Below are 21,482 nucleotides of genomic sequence, written 5' to 3'. Positions count from 1 at the left end.
AAAAGAGGGAGGTGGCTTGCCCTGTTGGGTTGTTTGGAAGAAGTTTCTGAGAAAATCTTCCCACCCCCCCCCCCCCCCCCCCCTCGGATTTAACAGGGAATAGCCACCACCTCTTTGACTTGAGTCTCCCAGGGCTGTGCTGGTAGCTTGGGCCTGTGCTCAGGTGTGGCTGCAAAGCTGCAGAAGCAAGGCATCGATACTTGTGGCCACTCTGTGCACAGGCTGGCGGTGCTGGGTCACGCTGTGCCTGCTGCTCTGGCTAGCCAAGAGCTGCTGCTGAGAACGCCTGCATTGTCTACTTGCTGGGCTGTCTGCTTCAGGACTGTGCAAGTGGCTTTTCCTGCCAGCCCACCCTCAAACTGAGTCAGGGTCTGATTTCAGCACTGCTCCTGCTGGCAGCACTGGGACGGGTGCCCTACAGCCCTGCAAATGAAAGGCAGGAGCTAGAAGTAGGAATGTAGGGCCAGGAGCTGGTCAGGAAAGACCCAGATTCATGGGGATCAATCATAAGAGAATGAACGTCAACAGCACATTGAAGAAATTCCTCTTTGCCCATCTTGTGTAGCTGGACTGATGTTCTTTGTCAAATAACTACCCAGCACAGCAGTCCCTCTCTCTACATGATGAAAGAGCTATCAGGAGGCAGGTCTGTATGTTAGAGTTGTGACAGCTTGGTCAGGCACAGACGGTATAAAGAGATGAAAATTGATGCCTGCATACTGTAACGATACACCACCATTCTGCAGCTGAGGATCTAGCAAAATACCCAGGTTGGATATCTGAATAGTAAATGCAGGCAAATCTTCCTCTTTGCCTGAGATGGTCTGCCCCACTGTGTGCTGTGTTCCCATGCTTTCACAGCACAAAGCTTTTACTAGGATGTCACTAGGAACACCTACCTGATTAAACAACAGAAGTTTGAAAAGTAGCTGTATTCCTGCCATGCTTCTCTAAGTTTGTGGATATTTTTGCTAATATTTTGGTTTGGAGAAAAAAAAAAAGTCTGTGGTGGTGATCTTGGACTGATACTATAAAATGTGGGAACTAGATCACTTACCAGTCCTCACGTGGATCTTGCTTACTACAAAAGCTCCCAAAGCCACCCTTCCCTCACCTCTAGTTCCACTGTACACTCAGTACAGGTTGGCAGTACAGGATGGCATATTATGTATGCACACACTGTCATACAGTTCTACAGAGCCTACATCATGTATGCCAAGTTACAAGATTTCTTTTTTTTGCATAGCTTTTGCTCAGTACACCAAATGTTATCTCAAGCAGTGAATGTTTACTACTGCCATGTGACTTTATAAAAATGAGAAAGTTCCCAGAAAATAAAATCATTTTTATAGTTAAGTCAACCTTTTTTAAAAATTACCTGAAAAACAGTCTTTTTCCCTAAACAAACCAAGTAAGAAAAGTAGGATGTATTTTCATTTCTTTGTTCAGTAGAGCCACACTGAATATGCCCTGTCCAGAGGCGAGGGAATGTGATCCTGCTTCAACCTGAGATTTACATAATTCTTGTTTTCGCCAAGTGTGGGCAGGTGCTTTCTCACTGATTGTTTGCATTTCCATCTCACTTTGGGTAGGAGTTCTGGCTGCTGGCCAGCTGTCTGTGGTTCCAGGCTGTTCGGGTGAGTTTGCAGATCTGGGGAAAGGCTAAAAACATTGCTGATGAAATCCAAGTAGTAACAAAACACAGTCAGAAGCACTGGGATTAAGAGCAGGTAAGACCCTGAGATGCAGAAGCAGTGGTAAGTGGGCTATTTCATGACTTTATCTAATGAGGTCTTGTTTGACTGCTTCACTCAGCGGCCCACCCCACTTTTTTGCTGGTTTTCCACAACAGGCATATCTCCTGGAGCAGGAATCAGTGTTCGGCACTCTCCCCTTTCACATCACACCACCTCAGCTGCTGGGCTGCACGGTGAGACTTTTGGGAGCAAGCATTCCTACTCCATAGCAAGGATCACCTGTGATCTGTGATACCAGGGTAGTAGTCCAGAGATACTGCTGGCAGCCCCTCGTTGTGAAAGTAGGCATTTCTTGGTAGTGTCTGTTAAGAAAAAGTTACCTCCAAATATTATTCTGATTGTTTTCTTAGGAATAATGACTAATTTGTGGTGCCTGAACAGCCTTCACTCAGGCAAGGTGCTTGTTGAATTGAATGGGTGCTTTATATGGGTATTTCCGGGGGGGGGGGGGGAGGCTGACCTTACTTGTGTTACCCCAGTGTGAAATAAGAGGATCTAGCCTTCCAGCGCTGTCTGTTGGGGGCCAACCCAAGCAGCCATTGTGCCTTTTGGTCACAGCAGTCCTGATGACTTACCCACCACTACCTCATTTAGTTCCTGCCCTGTAGCAGCCAAGAATTAGTCATGAGTTAGCATATGTGAAGCAGCATTTGCCCCCCAGCAAATATAACTAGAGTCTTGTAAGGTTTTGTGTCTGTCAGTTTCCATTTTTTATGAATATTTATATGAATATTTTGAATATTTTTATGAATATATATATTATATATATTCATATATATACACATATATATACATATATATACATATATATACATATATATATTATATATATATTTTATGAATATTTATATCATTATGAATATGATCCTGAAAGGCTGATATGCTTTCCCTACTTTCTTTTCCTGTTGTTTTAGGTTAGAACAACTATGCATCTTTGACACAGTGTCACGGAAACCTTTTTCAGAAGGTGAGGATATAAGGGATGGAGGGGACCCTCAAAATAAAAAAAAAAAGGATGTGAGAAAACATTACTGGTGCATTTTACAATAAATGCCTTAATATGTTATCAGTGAAACCATTTGCTTTCAGATAAACAACTTTCTCAACAGTAAAACTAGAACTTTTAGGACGGAAAGCTGAGATGGGAATTAGATGAGAGGAACATAATTTGCTGAAAACACTCTATCACAGCTGTGTATCTGAACCTAAAACCTCATACATGCTGTATAATGACACTAACCTTATTATTCTACATCAAGATAACAGTGATTTGATTACTAGTAACTTTTGCCTACCTGCTTTTGTGGAGGCATATATTTTTGGGAAGGTACTGCATCTCTCTAACTGCAAGAATCCCCAGAACAGCACTGACAGTGTTTTGTGCTCGTGTGGCAACAAACCTGTGTGGGGGCAGTGACAGCAATCAGTTGTGAAGCTGCGAGCAGGACTTTGTGGTGAGCAACATAAGGCTTAGACAACAGTGGGGTCATCAGCTCAGAGCTTCAAACTGTAGTGATGCCCTGCTATGTAGCTGCACACAAATGCTGCATGTACAGCTGCAGAACAGGCTTCTGCAAATACTATGGCTATACTATGGCTATAAGCTGAACAACTGAGAGAAGGAGGAGGAAAGAAAAAGAAAGCAGCCAGGATTTGATTAGATGCATAACACCCATCTGTAACCTGGAATCTGTCAAGGGTCCTATACAAAACTTGTTTTCTGTACCCTGGCTACTGCAGGTCTCTTCTGCATGACAGTGGGGCTGCACTGTCCTGTTGTGTGCCTAGGCAGGAACTGAAGTGATTAGGGAAACCTACAATTTGATCTTGGGGCAGGTGTGCCGATGTGGGTGTGGAATCTGGAAAAAGCCCCAGAGAACAAGAGCCATGGAGGGCAGCTTGCAGGCAGATGTGGTTTTTTGGGTTAGACCCAGTTTCTGGCCACTACAGAGATCTGACAAAAGATGAATATCTCAAAGGTAGTAAGTAGAACAAATTGTCTGGCACAAACAATACTTTATTTCTTTGTGTCCCTCATGAAAAAAGTGGCTACTGCATTTAAATAATGCACTGACATAACGTGCACTGGCAAGTGTAGGTGTTTTAATTTCACAGATGCTCTCTCACTGCTCAAGCAGTGCTGTGGTGGAGGGAGGCTGCCCTCATACAGCAGGTGCAATATGAAAAAAATGCTTGCTGGGCAGCTCCAAGGATCTGTACCTCACATCACACCTGTGAGCAATATGACTTGCTGCCCTTAGTCCTGATACATGCTGCTGCACATCCGCAGCCAGGACTGCAGTTTGTCTCAAGCTTCTTGGACGTCTTCAGAAAGGCAGGTCCCTGCTCTTCTTATTTCTGTGTCTTGAGGCACACGTTGCATGTCATTTAACACATTACTTTTATAAAAGTATGACCATTATGTTTGGAATAGCGTTGTATACAGAGTGCAAGTGAGCTGGAGGTAAGCCAGCTGGATCGCGTGTTACTCTGCATGTAAAGTGTTAGTGGAGTGCAGCGTGTCTCACACCATGCATCAGCAGGCACGCAGTGGAGGTGGCAGTTGGTATGTGTGTCACCTTTGTGCTGGAGTGGTACGGGATGCTGAGGGGCTAGGTGCCCATGTTCATCGCCTTGGGCAGTGCTGAGGCTCTCCAGAGCTACTCAGCGAGGGATCTCCTCAAAAGATCATTAAAAAGTTGTGTGCAATAATAATGCCAACTCCTAAGTAAATAACACATGGCATAAAAAGCTAGATGGGCATTTATGGTGCTTTCTCTGGATTTATGCTTTAGCATAGAACCATTTTGCAGCAAAACCTAGAGCAAGAGCATCTATGCTTGTGTTGCCTGCCTAGTAATGACAGAAGAGAATTTGTTAGGGTTCTAGGCAGCAACAGTAAGATGTGCTTACAGGCAGGAGAAAGTAGACTGCAGCCCATGTTGTCTTCACGTGCTATAGGAGTTCAGGCATGGCTACACAAAATGGACAAAGAAAATGCACTCTGACAGGGGAGTATCTCGTAAAAATGCACAGGGAATGATAATGATGTCTTCTTTGCAGCATGCAAAGAGGCAGAGACTAAGAAATCACTTATCATTCAACATGTTGCCAGTTATTATGATTGTACAGGACAGACACCCTCTGTGACATCAGGAATTGGTCATGGTTGATGGCTGAATAAAGAAGAAAGTAAATCTCTGACAAGTCTGCCTTCACTTACCTGCTGGGTCACTCAGGAGTGCTGTTCATCAGGCCAAGTGTTAAAATGATGTTTTGTGAGCTTGTTGGGAAGTCATGGCGAGATCTGGATTTTGCATAACTGCGATTCTTACCAGGCAATATTATTTCAGTAAACTAGAATCTTGTACTCAAATGCATATTGTCATGACTGCTGAGGTTTCAGTGGCTGATGTAGTTGTACACAGCTACTTCATTACCAGAAATTAATTTGTCTTGCAACGACCTTTAGGAACTTTTGATTTCAGCTCTTCTGTCCTCAATAGGAGCTGACTTCTCTTATTACTCCTTCAGAGCTCTGAAGCCACAAAGACAGCTGAGCACTATCTGATGTTCTCCATCATGAGGCACTGTCTGTAGTCTGATAAAAACGATGATGTATCTTCTTGGAGTGTAATTAAGATAACTACCAATATAACCTAAATGGATTGCTATTAGCTCGAAAAGGCGGTAATTGATTTTTTGCAACCAGTCAGAATGTAGCTCTCTCTCTTTTTATGCCTTCCAAAGCTGTCATAGTGACACCAATAGTCATCAGTCATACTGATAGAATTTATATCACGTACAACATATATAAAATCAGCAGAGCGTATTATCATACAATAAATGCTTTCTGTTAATGAGATAAACCACTTACAGAAGAGTATCAGTGGAATACCATGCTTCTGTGCCAGGTCTTCTAACTGTTCCCCAATAGGTGGCTGCTGTACTGCTTGTTCACTCTGCAGACTGCATTAATCTCTTAACAAGCACTCCTGAGTGACAAACCTCACCTTTTGTCAATTGCCTTAATAGCAATTAATTCAATTGACAAGTAACAATTAAATAGCAATTAAGTCAATTGACAATTGCTTTTTGTCTGATCTAGCACACCTTAATGACATTTTGCACTTCTTGCACTGCAAAAGATTATTTAAATAATCTTAATTGAGTTACTGATGTCACTACAGAGACTCTTACTTTCCACTTTTTCTATTTTTTTTTGCTTTGCACAACTCTCCTTGAAGTCTGCTTGGAAGGAACTCATTGTTCTAGCACTCATGTGCTCCAGTTGTTTGATAAAAAAGAAAAAGCTCTCTGTTGCATAAAGATACAAATTAGACTGAAATACATAAACATTATCAAAAACTTGATTTCTCTTCTGATTCCTGTTTATATTACACTGGTGTGTGGTACGTATACCTTGTATACCTTTTACATATACATGAATAAAATGGCAGGTGAAGATACCTATTCCCATTTAATGTTTATTATGAAAGTGATTGTAACAAATTTTTTATTACATGCTTCATTTTGAGCTTTGACATACAAAACAAAGCTATTAATATACAGAGGCAAAAGGAAATGTATTTTCTTATAAGGTACATTTACAACAACATTTTCTACTATGAATCTGACAGTAGTGTTAAAATATTGGTAAAGCTTAGATCACTGTATTTTAGTTTCTAAGTATCAAATTTTGTACAGTTATTCACTGTCTTTACTCTAAACTACCACGGTACACTTCATACGGGAATAGCTGTTTGTACATAATTTACATTGATAATAAAGCTTAGAAGTCCCAGCAGCATCTACAAGGGCTTAGTTCAAAATGTCACTCATGACCAGTGATTTAGACATAGCAAATTGGTACAGAAATCATTATTACGCATCCAGGTATTTTTCCTCAAAATCTAGTCTACCAGAAATTCCTGCTTAATACATGATGGATGCGATCATAGTGAGCTTAATGTAGGTAAAAATCCCATAGATCTCACTGACAATTTTGCCTAAAAAATGCTCATGATCTCCTCCAGTATGTTATTTTATCACTTCCACTGCTACCTATGAGCACAGAGATACCATACCTTTCCTTGTCTTTATGCTATATTTGGTGATAATCGTTTGAATTCCCTTTTATTTCTGAATTTTGTGTTGTTTCTTACCCTAGTAAGAACTAGCACTAACTTTAAAATACATATTCTTTATATGATGTGAAAATGGTAAGCACTTCAGAATGACACTTGATAGTCAGTTCTGTGAAAATTAGCAGGTTAAGTTGCCCCAGAAAATTCTTTCTATTATGCCAGTGAGACTGCAGAAATAAGAAGAGCAGTAGTCTGGAAGGATGTATCTGTCTACTGACCACATGCCAGTGCACTATAAGTACCTTTTAAATCATCTGTTAAGTATCTGCTGCTGTCAATGCAAATTAGCGGCCTTTCTAAGGTATAAAACATAGAAAACAATATTTACAAAATAATTTTAATTAAAAAAGTAATAAAAACAAACTAAAAAAGATATTTTCACAATCATTAAAATAAAGTTTAATTAAGCAAAGCCACTTCTTTTCCTAGATATTTAGAAATTCAGCTAAAGTTGAATTGCAGTTGTTTGTAGATCTTTAAACTTATCTCACCTTTCTGAATACAGATGGTTTAAATTATTACATCTAAAGGTACTTCTGTACATTTTACTCTTGTATATTACATATTACTTTTATAGATTAAAAGTTTAGTGATGAAACAGAATAAATAAATGAAATAACAAACTGGAATTGTATATATTCAGATACTTTGATAACTATTTTTTTTTTTACTTTAAGAGTTTATTTCCCACTTCGTTTCTATTCAGATGAAAAGTGTTAGAATAAAACACAAGACTTCTCTCTGAATTCAAGTCTGATACCAAGGAATAAGTTTATATTACCTTACAGAGATTTATTTCCCTTCTTCCATAAATTCTTAAGGGAGACATTTTTTTTTTCTTCATTGCAAGTGCTTACAACAGTCTCTCATACTAGAAAACTATTTTATTAACGTCTTAAAGTATTGAGAGTCTATAGAACCTCTCCAGTTACTACCATTCCTGTCAAAGAGTGGTTTTAAAATATAGAAAAAAATGCAACTACTTGGAATCATGACACAGGTACACATAACAGCATGTTGCTCATTCCCATCATGCAGAAAAGGGGAAACCCAGACTCCTGAGGTGGCTGAGGAATTTGCCACTGAATTCAGTTATGGAAGATTTCACTGCAACTTCATTTTTTTAAGAGCACTCAAAGGTATTTAGAGTCCAGACACGGGTGCTGCCACAGACCAGAATCATACCACTGCTTCTGCTCTTGAAGATTAGAACATGTTATCTACAAGATTAAAACTGGGTTGTTTGTACATAAGACTGATCTGAGAAATTTGAAATTGTTGGACACTTACAAAGGGGAACGGGGTGAGGTTTGACTTTCTTCTTTGAATGTTTAATGCACATAAGCATGTTTTTGTTCATGGGGCATCATCTGTTCATTCTGCATATAGACAGAGGTCTACAGATGAGCTGTTCTCTTTAAAAAACATCTGACAAATCAAAATGCAGACTGAGAGCTCTGCAACCAAACCTATCTTTACTTACATTGGTCTAAAACAACATTAAGGTAAAATTAGCTTACTAGAGTAAGCTTACATAAAGCTAACGTGAGGCTGATGTATAGGAAGGATTGGTCTAAATCTTCAGTATGTCTAACACACTGTGATTTCACTTTATTGTATGGGGGAGGCACAATAAGGAAATAATTTTCTTTTGAAAAGTCAGTCATCAGGTAAAAATCTAATACATGATGGAAATCTAATACACGATGGAATACATTCCAGAAGGCATGGCAGGAAAATGGGCTGAAAGAAGACTTCAATGGCTTTAAACCCAGTTTCAGGGACCTAAATCTTCAGGCAGTATAAATCTTACTGTTGCAGGCAAGATGTAGGCAGCAATCTCCTACTGAGCACAGAATCCCAGTGCTCCCTGTACTCAAGTGACACACACAAGCGCCTTGCTTACAGCAATCACTAACAAGCACTTTCACGGCATGACTTAGGACTTGATTAGCGACATCTGACTGTTGCAATCTCCTGGATTGCAGCAGGTGTGCAGGCTGTTATTTGGTGGCACATGAGAATGTTTAGGGATGATTCACCACCACCTTGCTAAAAATAAGTGCAGTATTTAAAGCAGGAGGAGAGATTTAAAATGTTAAGTGCTACAGGTGCAGCTTTTAAGGATATAGGCATTTGCAAATTGAAAATAAAAAGCTTGGCTTGTTTGTGATGTGGAATTGGGTGATCACCAATGGACACCCCTTCAGCCTTCCCAGAGTAATACAAATGTGTTGTTGAACCTATCCTGGACACAATGTGAAATTCTGCAACAACAGATAGAGGGAGGTATTTATTGAATATGCTTAAATGCACTATTTCACATCCAGGGTAAAAGCCAAAAATTTCTGCCATATGTCAATTCATTTCATGAAGCTAGTTTTCTTAAAGAAGGCAGTATTTCACCTTGTATGTTTTCTGATTTCTAAATTTATCTAAATCTTTTCCATAGAAAATGACATTCCTTGTTGTTATGCTGTTATAATATAGTAACAATATGCTCTCTAACTTCTTACGGTAAAAACACCCTATGCTATGTTAACAAATGAAGAGCTCAGCTCACCTTCTCTTTGGTGAATACCAATTTCTGTAACTCTAAATCTAGTATGAAAAATCCTTATATCCTTCTGAAACTGTTAAGATATTCTTGGATAAGGTTTGTCAAACCATTTTTTACTTTCAGAGCTCATGTAAAAATTATGTGCTGTCATAAAAATCAGCTGAAATTGGTTCAGAAGATCCTATATACCACTTGCCATTATTTTTTTCATGAGAAATTTGCATATTCAGTGGCATTTCTATGCTAAGCTGCATGCAGTGGCTTGTGAAACTCCTATGTATTCAGAAGCATTTAACTGTATAATTTTGAAGACTAAATTAATTCTTTCACTGTTCTCAGCAACACAAATTCTGCATTTGCTACAGAAGTCACTGAGTGCTCTGTCCTGACTGTGGAGTCCATGCCCTCATGTGGCTCCAGGGAGCATGGGCTAACACACACATCTGAAGTTGTCTGTCAGAATGAATTACACAAAACATTGTTTTTGTCTAATGTGGTTGTAATTGAGGATGAGTTGTACCAGAACAAAACAAGGCTAGTTCTTTCTATATTCACCTCTCACAGCTGTACCGAGGTCCCAGTAACAGTGGCCACAACCAGGACAAGCCTGTGTTGTAGTTGCTATGTGGCACTGGACTTCTCATGCAGCTAAGAACATGGAAAACGTTACAGTGCTGCCAGTGGTTTATGGACCTTTCAGGGCAGTTACTTTCAGCCCTGATCTAAAGAGAAAGCTTAACAGCCTTTAAAACATAATTTGTATGGAGCTGTTACGTTTGGAAGCAAGGGTTAATACATAAATATATAGAGATTAAAGGCAAAGCTCTTCGAAGACTGCAGATCCACAAGTGAAAAAACTGAGTTGCTAGACTAAGTTGAAACCATTTAGGCACAGAAAAGGAAAAAAAAATCTTCTTCAACAGAAAAGGAAAGAAGGCAAGCAAAAATACAAGATGGCCAAGTAGAAAAAATCAACAAAATATTTAAGGTATCTTAGAAATGGCATATTCAACCAGTTGTAGCCAACAGAAAACAACTTTGTAAACTTAAACAGCACTTGCTCGAAGACAAAAGTTAACCATAACAACACTTAATGTATGTCTTTGAGAGAATCCAAGGGTAATTTAAATGACAGGGTAGAGATAAAAAAAACCACAACAGTTATAATAGTCTTTTTCTGAAAGGATGTTGGCATGATAGTTAATTTATGCATGTCATAAACTTGTAGGATCAGAAAAGAAAATGATACAAAAGAGGAAGGGACTTGAAAATAAAGAGGCTACTCTCCCACTGAAATTAGCCTCTGTGTCAGGAAACAGGAGGAAACAGGATTTATCATCGTCTTAGCCCCCAGGCACCTGTCACTCTGTGAGGAAGGCCTGACCACAAGGCTAATGCTATCTTGCAGACTGTACAGTCCGCATGTTTGCCGAGGACTGTGGCTGCAAATTTGTGATAAAAGGGAGCGCTGGGTCTCTGATGCCTGCAGGGCCTGACCTCCAACTCATCTAACTGGGGTTCAAAACTTCGTCCCCTCACTGCCCCCTTGGAGCTTGGGCCCACGGCAGAGGTATGTTCCAGCATTTCTGAGCTGGCAGATCTGACAACATTTCCTCCTTAGTAAGCTCCTCGCAAGTATGCTGTCCTCAGGGGTAACTCTGCTCGTCTGGGTGTGAGGGGTGCCCAAGAAAGAGGTAATAACTGACCCTTTACTGCACAGCAGTTGCATCTAAACAGATGTTAATTTTCTTGGAATAATACATTAAAAGAGAATGCCCCAAAGTAAACCATTATCCTGTGTTATAAAACTCTAAAAGGCTTCAGTTTGGTGTTAACAGAAGTGACAAGCACTTGGAGAAGTCATTTAATCGTCTAAGCAAAGTTACAGATAGATACGAGTAAATAGTGTGTGTGGGAGTAAAGATTTAAGCATGAATAATATTTACAGTAACTAAAGATAACATTATTAATGTACCCACAAATAGAAGTATATATTTATATATTTATATATTGTACTTAATTAGATGCTCTATTAAGGGAAAGAAAAACAGAACGCTACTTTTGTTGCTGTTGTTCATTTCTCATCTATCCTATTTTAACTGCCTCCAAAGGGACCAACTGTTGTATAGAATTCATTAGCTCAATCCATTTCAACGCTATTGCAGACAGCTGGAAAACCTCTGAAAAAGTCTAGAAGAGTACAGACAAAAACGTTAGGATATGGGACTCAATCGTACTTAATTCATAAAACAAAATTAAACATGTTTCTTTTTTTTTTTCTTTTTTTCTTCCCTTTTGATTTCTACTTGGACAGAGGTTCCACTAAGCCACAAATGAGAAATAATGAAATTTAGATTGTTTTGTTTTCTTCTAAAGATTCAAATATAAACTTCAAGTACAATTCAAAATCCAAGTATTATTTATACTACATACTCCTTTCTACAACAGAACTTACCGGCAGGTAGTTTAATCAGATTTGAATGGATGCCTTATTTGCTTTGCAGAAAATTACTTTTGAATGAAAAATAAAAAACTAGAAAGAATATTTTCTACATAATGTAGTTTTGAATGGAAAGTGAAGATACACTAGTGCAGACACAAATTTTATCTTCAACTTAGATGCACTCAGGGATCCACATTTTTTTTTGTAGTAAAAATTCCATTTAGAACATTGGCTTTTAATGATTATAAAACATTGTAGGTATTCTTCAATATACAACTGAAAATAAAGACTGCAAAAAAGAGCCTTCAAATTACCAAATGTTTCTACTACGGAGGAGAGACAATATTCAACAAGAATGCAAAATAACCCCAAACTGAATACCACTATTTGTACGGTCGTAGAAATCTGGAAACTTTTGATCGCAGTAGCTTTATAAATGATCTTGGAAACATCTCTTTTGACTCTTGTGCTGTGTACTTGAAATAGTTTTGTGGATGTGCCAGTACATCGAAGAGAGCTTTAATCAGCTTCTTGTCCTACGAGACAGCATATATATTAGATAAAAATACTGTTTGGATTTTTTTTCTGCACATCTTTTAAATTTAATGAACAACAATCTTTTTTTTTTTTCTTTCTGCAAAACTTGACTCTGGGTAAAGCAATATAAGGAAACTACTTAATGTTGTGTGGAATTTTACACTGATGAATCTGTCTACTGTGCCTTTTTTTTTTTTTTCCAGTTAGTGTTCCTGGAAGGTACGGAATTGAGCAGGTAGCAGCTGGGTTAACCACAAACCAGCTGTAGAAGATTGGCATTAGTACTACAAGCTACCTCTGGCTGCCCTTCCGGCCTCTTTAATGCTGTTGCTCAGGGCCTTCCCTCTATGAGGGTAAGAGAAAGCTGGTCTCCAGCAACATTTATCTCTTTGAAGACCTTCTCCTGCACTTTGGTAAAACGTTGATTCAGAGAATCAGCTGAGCCTCTCAGCACAGGAGTTGAAACCTGAGTGACCTCAAAACTCTAGTCAGTGAGTATTTGCAGGGTTGGAGCAGGGATGGCCAGGAGAGCTGGCTGTTAATCAGCTCCTCTCCTTCTAAACTACACATTTAGCAGGCTGAATTTGGCCTTCTGTTTCTTCCTTTTTTTTAAAAAAAAAAAGTTTTCGTTAACTAGTTGTTATAGGTGGCAGCCCAGCAGCCTTTCCCCACAATTCTCTCCAATTTGTTGCTTATATTTTTTGAAAATCATTTCATGGACAGCCTGCAATGCTACATTATGGCTGTACCTTGTGAAGGCAGGACAAAAGTTTAGGTAGATACATTTTTTAATGCACAGGAAATTCTAACTTAATGACTCATTTAAACGAATTTTAGACTGAGGCTGAAGAAGACTCTTCAAATAATAGGTTTTTTATTCTTGTTTGAGTAATTATTCTAACATACAATCATGTTAGCATATGTTTCATTTAGATCTTGATTCAGCAGAGGATGTAGATGAGCTCATCCCAGCTGAACTACTGATATTGTTACTACAAATACCAGCATAAACCTCAGAAGAGAGAGAATTTCATTTGGGGTCACATGTAGGCTTTAAATATTATGATCCTACCAGGGTAGTGAGAGCTATCTTGGGAAAGTATTTAGTAAAATGAATCCTTGGCTAGCCTCAACTAAAGCAGAATTTTTGTACCTTTAGAATTTCTTGATGATTTTCTGATGCATATAATCGTCCATCTCGAACAATATCTTCTATTAGTTGTTGGTAATCCTCTGAAAAATAAAGATCAGTGAGAGACTGTTTGTGACATCCTTTGGGAGGATAATAGCCAGACAAACACTGATTAACTAGACTTTCTCTTCAATGCAGAGCTGAGAAATTTAGTATCAAGTTCTTTATTCGGTGTCTCTCATCCTGCTGTAGTCCTACCTCACATTAGTCCTCACATTAAAATTTAAAATTCTGTACTGCTTTCGAACAGTAAGCTTGAATTACCTATATAAATATTAACTTACCCCAGAAAACTTCTCCCTCCAGATAATAATGCTTTATTATCTGTATTTTACAGATGAAGAAACAGCGTCACGTATAGAAAGTAACTGTCAAAGATTACTCATGAAGTCAGGGACACAGTAAGGAACTGTCCCTGTTTTCTGCCCTGAGAACAGCTCTCATTTTAATTCTTGAATCAATTCTAATCACCAGCTTAGTGCAGATTTTCCTACCATTCACAAAATTGCTTTGGTGTTTGGAAAAGAGATGGGCTAACAGCTGCCAGAGGTATCACAGAAAAGTCTTAGTTTTGTTAAAACAGAATCATCCCAGAGTACAAAATATACAGTTTATTGTATATTTCTATATGAGAAGCAAGATTGTTTTAAAACATGTTGGATTTATGAATCCTTAGTGAAAGGATCCTTTTGCATCATTGTTTTTCTCTGTTGGACTTGTGATTTTATTAATTTATACTTTTCATGATTTTGTGGGTTACCAGTAGGGCTTGATGAAGGGGCTTCCTGAAATGCACAGAAATTCAGAGTATTCTTGTTATGCATATACTAAATGACCATTTAAAGGGAGTCTCTTTGAACTCAGTGGGAGAAGGATGAAGTTTATAAAGAATTCTGTGTAACTTGCCATCTGTCCTTCAAATATTAGGAAAATCACAAGTGTAAAATTAGGTATTATTTAAACCAGTTGTAAAGAGTTTGAAAGTAATGCACTGAAAACCTAAGTTACATTGATTTTTTTTGTCATTTTTCGCTCCCTGTGATCAATGTAAGAGAGATTCTAAAGGACAATTTTCTGCAATTCAGATACAACAGAAAGATGGAAAACAATCCCACTCTCACCATCGTAAGTGACATAAGGGACTTGAAATCCTTTGCCACTGTTTCCTTCATTTGACTTGAACTGAATCCATAGCTTCCTTGATCTTGAAGTAAATGCAATAGGTCTCTCATAAGTCTGACATGTTTCATATGTAGTAATTGAAGTAGGAGAAGCTAGGAAAGATTAAATAAATAAATGTTCTCTATAAAATAACTTTTTTCACCCTTCCTGATCTTGATGTCAAAAATGTCAAATTGAAAAAACACTTTTTGGTTTACATATTCCCAAGAGCAGAAGTGTTTGTGATAGAAGGCACATACTTTTTGTCTGTCTATGAGAGGAAGGAGGTTTTTCCACAAAGGTAATGGAAATCCTTCCCCTCTGTCCCAAGACAAGATGCTTACGTAGACAGCAAGGTGCACCAGACTGTTTTTGATATTTGCAAAATTACTATCAATATTACTCATTCTGTGTACTGTTGGCCCCAGACAGACCAGAACAAGTCAGCTGCACCCCAGGCAGATGTGGTGACCAGCTCCTAACACTTCCAGTATGGGGAGTTAACCTGATAGTAACAAGCAATTACCGCCTGCAGAAGAATTAACGCGCCTATGCCCAGGCCTGTGTCGTGCTGCATGTGCAGCGTGGCCTTTGGGCCTGTACTGTGCTGCACAAACCCCATAGCTGCAGGATCACCTCAGCCAGCGCCTGGTAATAAGAGGAGCCTGCATGCAGCTCCGACTGGGCACTTGTGACAATGCCCCCTGCCTGTCCTTACCTTTATCTAGCAGTGCAGCAACAAGTTTTCATGAGAACATTGCTTTTGTTTGACAGTGGAAATTATGATAGAGTTGTTTCCTTGTAAGAAAATCCCATAATAGCTTGAATAGCCGAAAGGGGAAAATCTCTTCTGCACACAGGGTCTGCCCGGCATGCTGCGTGTGGATCAGAGGTCCACATGATGCTACACTGCCTACGGTTGCCACCATCTAAAGATTATCTATACTATTCTCTCTTTATAGTGCTAGTTCTAATTAATAGCATTTTAAGTAATATCTTACAGAGACTAAGTGCCTTTATCATAATGGACAAACACCTCCCGCTGCAAGACACCTGTCTGTAAATCTGCAAAGAAAATATCATTTATCTATACTGAAATAAAGCTGACAGTTTGGGAACCAGAAAGACCCTCATTTACTCATACTATAAGTAACAGATGGAGGGTGCAGGATGTCTTCAAATCATTACAAGTGTACCAGTATGCCCCTCTAAGCTGAAATGAATTACAAGCAAAAGAAAAAAATAGCTTCTTACCCAGTTCAGAAAGAAAATCCCACTCCATAGCCACAGGATAATTAGGGAAAATAACAAGCCTAACCTAAAACCTGAACTTGCTAAGGCTGACAACTTTCACCAATATTAGCAAAAAGAGACCTTTTCAACTGAATGGAATTTGGATAAGATCTTGGATGAATTCTGGAGTAAAGATTATACTAAACTGAGGTTAAACTTCACTATTTATCAAGAAGTCTTAAGGATGTAACTATTACAATGTCCAAAGACAAACAGTCTTTGCCAGACAGAAGATGGAAATTCTATTTTTCTTAAAGATTTGTAGAAATTTTGGAAGTGTTATTTCTGTCCAGGTACAGAAAAATACCAATATCCAACCAACTTATCCCATAAACACTACATCTACCTATAGTATTGCCCTGCAACATACCTGTACAGTGAGTGTTTTTAATGAGTTCCAGACTAGCGTGAATTAATTTTTAAAAGTTATTTCTTACTATACAAAAGAGGCAGAGTTAAGGTGATATAGCAAGGCTAACAGCTGAATAAACTCCACAACCCTGCTCACTTTTCATTCGTTTTGCCCATGTAACTTGGGCTGAACACATCCACAGCAGGCTGGAGGACTGTGCTCATGGCTTTTACCTGACCTGTGCAAACAGTTCCACAGAGCTGGAGCCTGCCTCAGCCCATTCTGCCTGTGTGTGTGTAGGTGATGTGACTGGGTGGTGAGTGGGCTAGAGAGAGCCCTACTTTAACATAACCATACAGGGGAGAACATGCTATATTATACATACATAATATTGTGGTTGAGTCCATTCTTACAGTGCAAGTAAGTGGATCCAAGTGTAGCTCTGGAACTGCAATCAGTTTTTCAACAGTAACATTAGCAGCTGATCTTCCATGAGCTGTGATAAATATTTGTAAGGGCTACTTTAACAATGCTAAACATCCAGTGATCACAAATCACAGCTCTGAAAAGCTCTGAAAAACTCTCATTTTCTAGCATTGATATTGTGGCACTGTTATTGGTTCTCAAGTGAAAGCCAAACTTTTCACTCATCTGCCTTGCTTTAGACACTGTTGGAACTACAATTCAGGATTAGAAGAACAACTAATTTGTTCTGCTACAATGTTTTGCTTTTTAAAAACTGCTCTAGACAGAAGTAATTTCCTCCCATCTGTAGTAAGCAGGTTTCTCTTTGTACTAATCTGATATATAGAGCTCTCAACACAAGCTCTCAAGGAGAAAAAAAGTCATGAAAATTGTTTTAGCAAGTGAAATATGCTGTTTTATCAAGTAAAATGTGCTGTTTTAAACAAAACTCCGTATAAACAATTGCCTTTCAGGTTTGGTGCATCTTGGAGATTTAACAGTAGATCACCAAAAGCTGGATGCCTGCACTGGACTTCAGGAGAAATGCATCTCAATAGCGTCTTAACTTCAGAAGTAGTTGAATTAGCTTTGTAATCAAAGACAGAACACAATATCCACTCCACATAGAAGTGGGAAAACTTTGTATTTCTTGAAGGTGTCAGGTGTACCAAACCTATGTCACTACACAGACACAGCAATAACTGCAGCATATATATATACTCGCAAAGGATAACTAAGAGCATAATTTGTATAGATGATGGGAAATTTATCTTCTAATATAACACAGCACAGCTGTGTTGACTTCAAGAGTGGTGGTGATTTATCCCACATGATAATTGGGCCAGAGAGAAGCCCATTAATTGCTTTGTGATTCAGCCAAGACACTTGAATAATTAATACCACCGTGTTAACTGTTATTAGTACAGCATTCTGTTTTAACATGCTATGCCAGTTCATTCAACAGTCCTTTCAGAAACACTGGAAAGATGAAGCCAGTTATCCCTTCAAGACAAACTTTCCACTCATCTGTTTACAATAAATATTAACATAGCCCATATCTGGCAACTTACCACTTTTTCTCATTACTAAAACATCACCACATTCATCTTCAATTGGAAGAAATATCTCAGGTACTACGATGAGTATTCTTCTCTTTGGGGGTGGATTTATATTCCAAATGCATTCAACATTAGCTGGGTAGTCTCCAGGATAGTTGGGTGATTCAATATAGCCAGTATAATCACCAAGTTCTCCTCCGCAGTGCTGGTCTGTGCAGAAACATAAATCAATATTTGCATTAACCGATTAGCTAATTTGAGGTGTTTTTCCAAATCTGTCAAGAGCAAGTCTAAACTCCTCCCAGTGGCTTTAGAAATGGATACATTCTTCAGCTGCCTCTTTGTGTTTAGCGTAGAAAGCCTTTAACGGAATGCTCAATCTGCAGGACTGCTTCAACTGATTCACAAAACCTTAACCTCCAGTGTGTAAAACGATTTAACTCTTCACTTAGACTGCTTTGACATTTGATTAAGAAGCCAATGCAGGTAAGTAAACATTATCCCATTGTGGAGGTACAGTTGTTACGACTGAGACCATGCTGACATGCAGGTTTTCTGGCTGAACTTCACATGCTTTTTAACCTGATTTAGCTGAATGAGCATGAAGATTCTAATAGGTAACCTTGATTACAGATTTACCTTGCTTTATTTTAGATTAAACCAGTTACTAAAGAATCCCATTTGGCAGATCAGTTTTGCATTCTGAGCTTTCAAAATTCCTATTGAATTTGCCACAGAAGTGTGATTCACCAAGTTACTTAAGCTTGACCTCTCCAGACCTACACATCTACATAAAACTAAATAAATGTTTAAATATTTTGCTTACTCCAAGCCTCAAAAATTCTGCAATGTCAGAAGCTGGCTTGAAAACAGAAAATATCTAAGCCAGCAAAGTGACTGTGGATGTGTTTGCTTTTCTGGAAATTATCAAATTTCTTCAAATTTCTTCTTATTATCTAATTTTTTATCAAATTACATTAGAAGTGACAAAGAGCTTCATAGGTATACAGCACATAATCCAAATAAAAACTTACGGTAGCCTTGCATATGAATATTTAATTTAGGTGACATTACCTAATTATCATATTGAGCTTCTCTTAAATTAGCATGGTAGGCATGAAAATAAAATGCTTGCCTAGAAGAATCAGTCATTCACAAAAGATCAAATAAAATTGCACTGGAAACCTTGGAGATACTTAAAATGATAATTGAAGATAGAAGGCTGAGTACTGCAAAAAAGCCTAAGAGAAGATTTCACTGTCATGAGCGATTATCTGGCATTTACAAAAGTATGCATGACTGTATCTCCTATTATTTTATAATGATTAGTAGCAGTTACTCTGATAGAAGACATTGTGCTCTACAGAGTCACAGAGGAATACACATAACTGCAAAACTTATGGGACCTGGGAATCTGAAAGTTCAATAGTTATAACTCACAGAGGGCACTCTACAAAATTATATTAATGCTAAAACAATTATATGTGTCAAGTGATACGTTTCCAGGTTTTGTTCTCATTGCTTTCACAATTTTTACTGTTCCAAATGGCAGTAGGTGTATGCTCTCTGAGAAATATAAAATTGGAGTCCAGACTGACAGATGGAACCTTCAAGCTGCTGTTCAGATCCACAGAAATGCGTCACCTCACAACTAATACATATGCAACTTACTTTTGCAGTGTGTAACGTTAGTGGAGCCATCAAAATCTGTACTTGTATTCCCAGGGCAGGTGATGCAGTAATTTTGGCCAAACTCGGGCTGGTATGTTCCTACAGGGCATCGGATACATCTGTGTGTTGTGGAGTTGTAGTAGTGTCCAGGAGAACAATGAACTGCAAGGTATGAGATATATTATTTTCAGAAAGTAACAATCTTCAGTGCAGAGACAGCTTCCTTCTACCCTGGATATACTGCATGATCCCATACTGAAATATACTTACTAGGCCATAAAAGGCAAAAAAGACATCAGCTCACTCTATTTACAATTACAAAGGACCTTCTAACTAGAATCCTGTTCTGAAGACTACAGCTAAATCCTCATGAACTAGTAACACATGCTACATATGTCTCTCACTGTATTTAATACAGTGGTTTCTAATGAGTATATAACAAATGGAAGCTGATACATATTGCCTCAATGACAAAAATGTCTTTCACAATAGTAAGAGAGAAGTTTCCATTATGTATGTTTGCCAAGATCAGCATGTAATTCAAGTAACTAAGCCAGAGGACATTTATGCAGATTCCTTCTTCACTATTTGCACTGGAGGCCGTCATCATTGGGCACACATGTTGCACACTTACAGTTTGTGCCCAGCCTATTAGTAAAGAACTCTCAACTTCATATAATTTCTGTAGTGTTTAGTTTTTCTAATTTGGTAAATAAAAATAGGCAACATGTGAAGACCAAAGCATTCTCTGATGCAAGTTGATTTCTTGCCATGCAGTGATGCTGATTTACTTTCCAGTTGCAGTGCTGATGCAATATGTGCCTGTGGTAAATTCCAAAGAATACCATAAAGCCTGCTCAGTCTCCACAATCTCAGGAGATCATGCCTAAATTTACAGATTTCCTGAGCATTTAATTTAATCACACAGAGTGTTGCTACATGCAGTGACTATGTTTGTTTTGGAGACTTTCAAAGTCCCTTCATACAGAAACTTAGAAACAAAAGGGCAAGCAGCAGGAAAATGAATCATAGAAAGATTTGAAATTCACCTTTGGTTTCACAGTCTTGAAAGGAAGCAGCACCTTCATACTTGGTCACAAGCCCTCCACCACAAGGAAAGCAGAGGGTTCTTCCTGGTTCAGGCTGATATGTACCAAGAGGACATATTCTACAAGGTTTAAAACCATCTGAAGAATAGTGTCCAGGAGAACACTGGCCTAGAAATTGAAAATGATCATCTGTATCAGTGAGACTACTTTTCTGCACAAGGTATAAATACAGCTCATAGTTAGCAATGCTTTCTTTTCCCTAAAAATGTACCATCAAGACAGCTGCAGATCAAATTTTAATCTTACCTACTGAGTTTGTATTGCTCCTGTAATTGCTTCCTAAAAACAGGGCCAGGAAATAGAACTATTCTCTTAATAAACTCTTTGCTGTTTTTTTTCTTCTTTTTTTCTTTTCTTGTTGTTGTTGTTGTTTGTTTTATTATTATTATTTACTTATTGACAAGGGCTCTATTGAGATGTTGTTATAATACTTCGCACTTTCACAGACTCTCTCATCTGAGATTTCAAAGTGCTCTGTAGGAAAAAAATGAATCTTTGCATCATATCTATGAACCAAGTCATTGTTTTTTATATCTCTATTTTATAGATATGGAAATAGTACATCATGGCATTTGCCAAACTGGATGGGAACACTCTGGAAACTTGTCTGTGAGAATAGCTGACACCAGCAGCTTTTTAGTTAGCTGTGAAAACTAGTGTTTGTCAGAAGCTCTTCTGCCAGAAAATGGCAATTTATGAAAAGCAAGGCACTTTGTGGACGAGTCTACTGACAGCTA

The 21,482-nt window shown here is 38.4% G+C and overlaps 1 protein-coding gene across 9 annotated transcripts in view; it reads right to left on the bottom strand.

Moving 5' to 3' along the window:
• Nucleotides 1–6,224: 6,224 nt before the first annotated feature.
• Nucleotides 6,225–21,482, bottom strand: part of SCUBE1 (signal peptide, CUB domain and EGF like domain containing 1) — a 245,185-nt gene continuing 229,927 nt past the window's right edge. For all 9 annotated transcript variants that reach the window (XM_048050144.2, XM_066990329.1, XM_013184669.3 and 6 more), the window contains 6 exons: nucleotides 20,686–20,853; nucleotides 19,637–19,798; nucleotides 17,978–18,175; nucleotides 14,758–14,910; nucleotides 13,598–13,677; nucleotides 6,225–12,443 (listed from right to left, as the gene is read on the bottom strand). In XM_048050144.2, coding sequence (XP_047906101.1) covers nucleotides 12,291–12,443; nucleotides 13,598–13,677; nucleotides 14,758–14,910; nucleotides 17,978–18,175; nucleotides 19,637–19,798; nucleotides 20,686–20,853 — 914 coding nt within the window. In that variant the 3' untranslated portion in view covers nucleotides 6,225–12,290. The remainder of the gene's footprint in view (nucleotides 12,444–13,597; nucleotides 13,678–14,757; nucleotides 14,911–17,977; nucleotides 18,176–19,636; nucleotides 19,799–20,685; nucleotides 20,854–21,482) is intronic.

Source organism: Anser cygnoides, chromosome 1 (genome assembly GCF_040182565.1).
Source record: "Anser cygnoides isolate HZ-2024a breed goose chromosome 1, Taihu_goose_T2T_genome, whole genome shotgun sequence".
NCBI classification, from domain to species: domain Eukaryota; kingdom Metazoa; phylum Chordata; class Aves; order Anseriformes; family Anatidae; genus Anser; species Anser cygnoides.
Note: the sequence above shows the minus strand (reverse complement) of the source record. Positions and strands in the feature narration are given on the sequence as shown.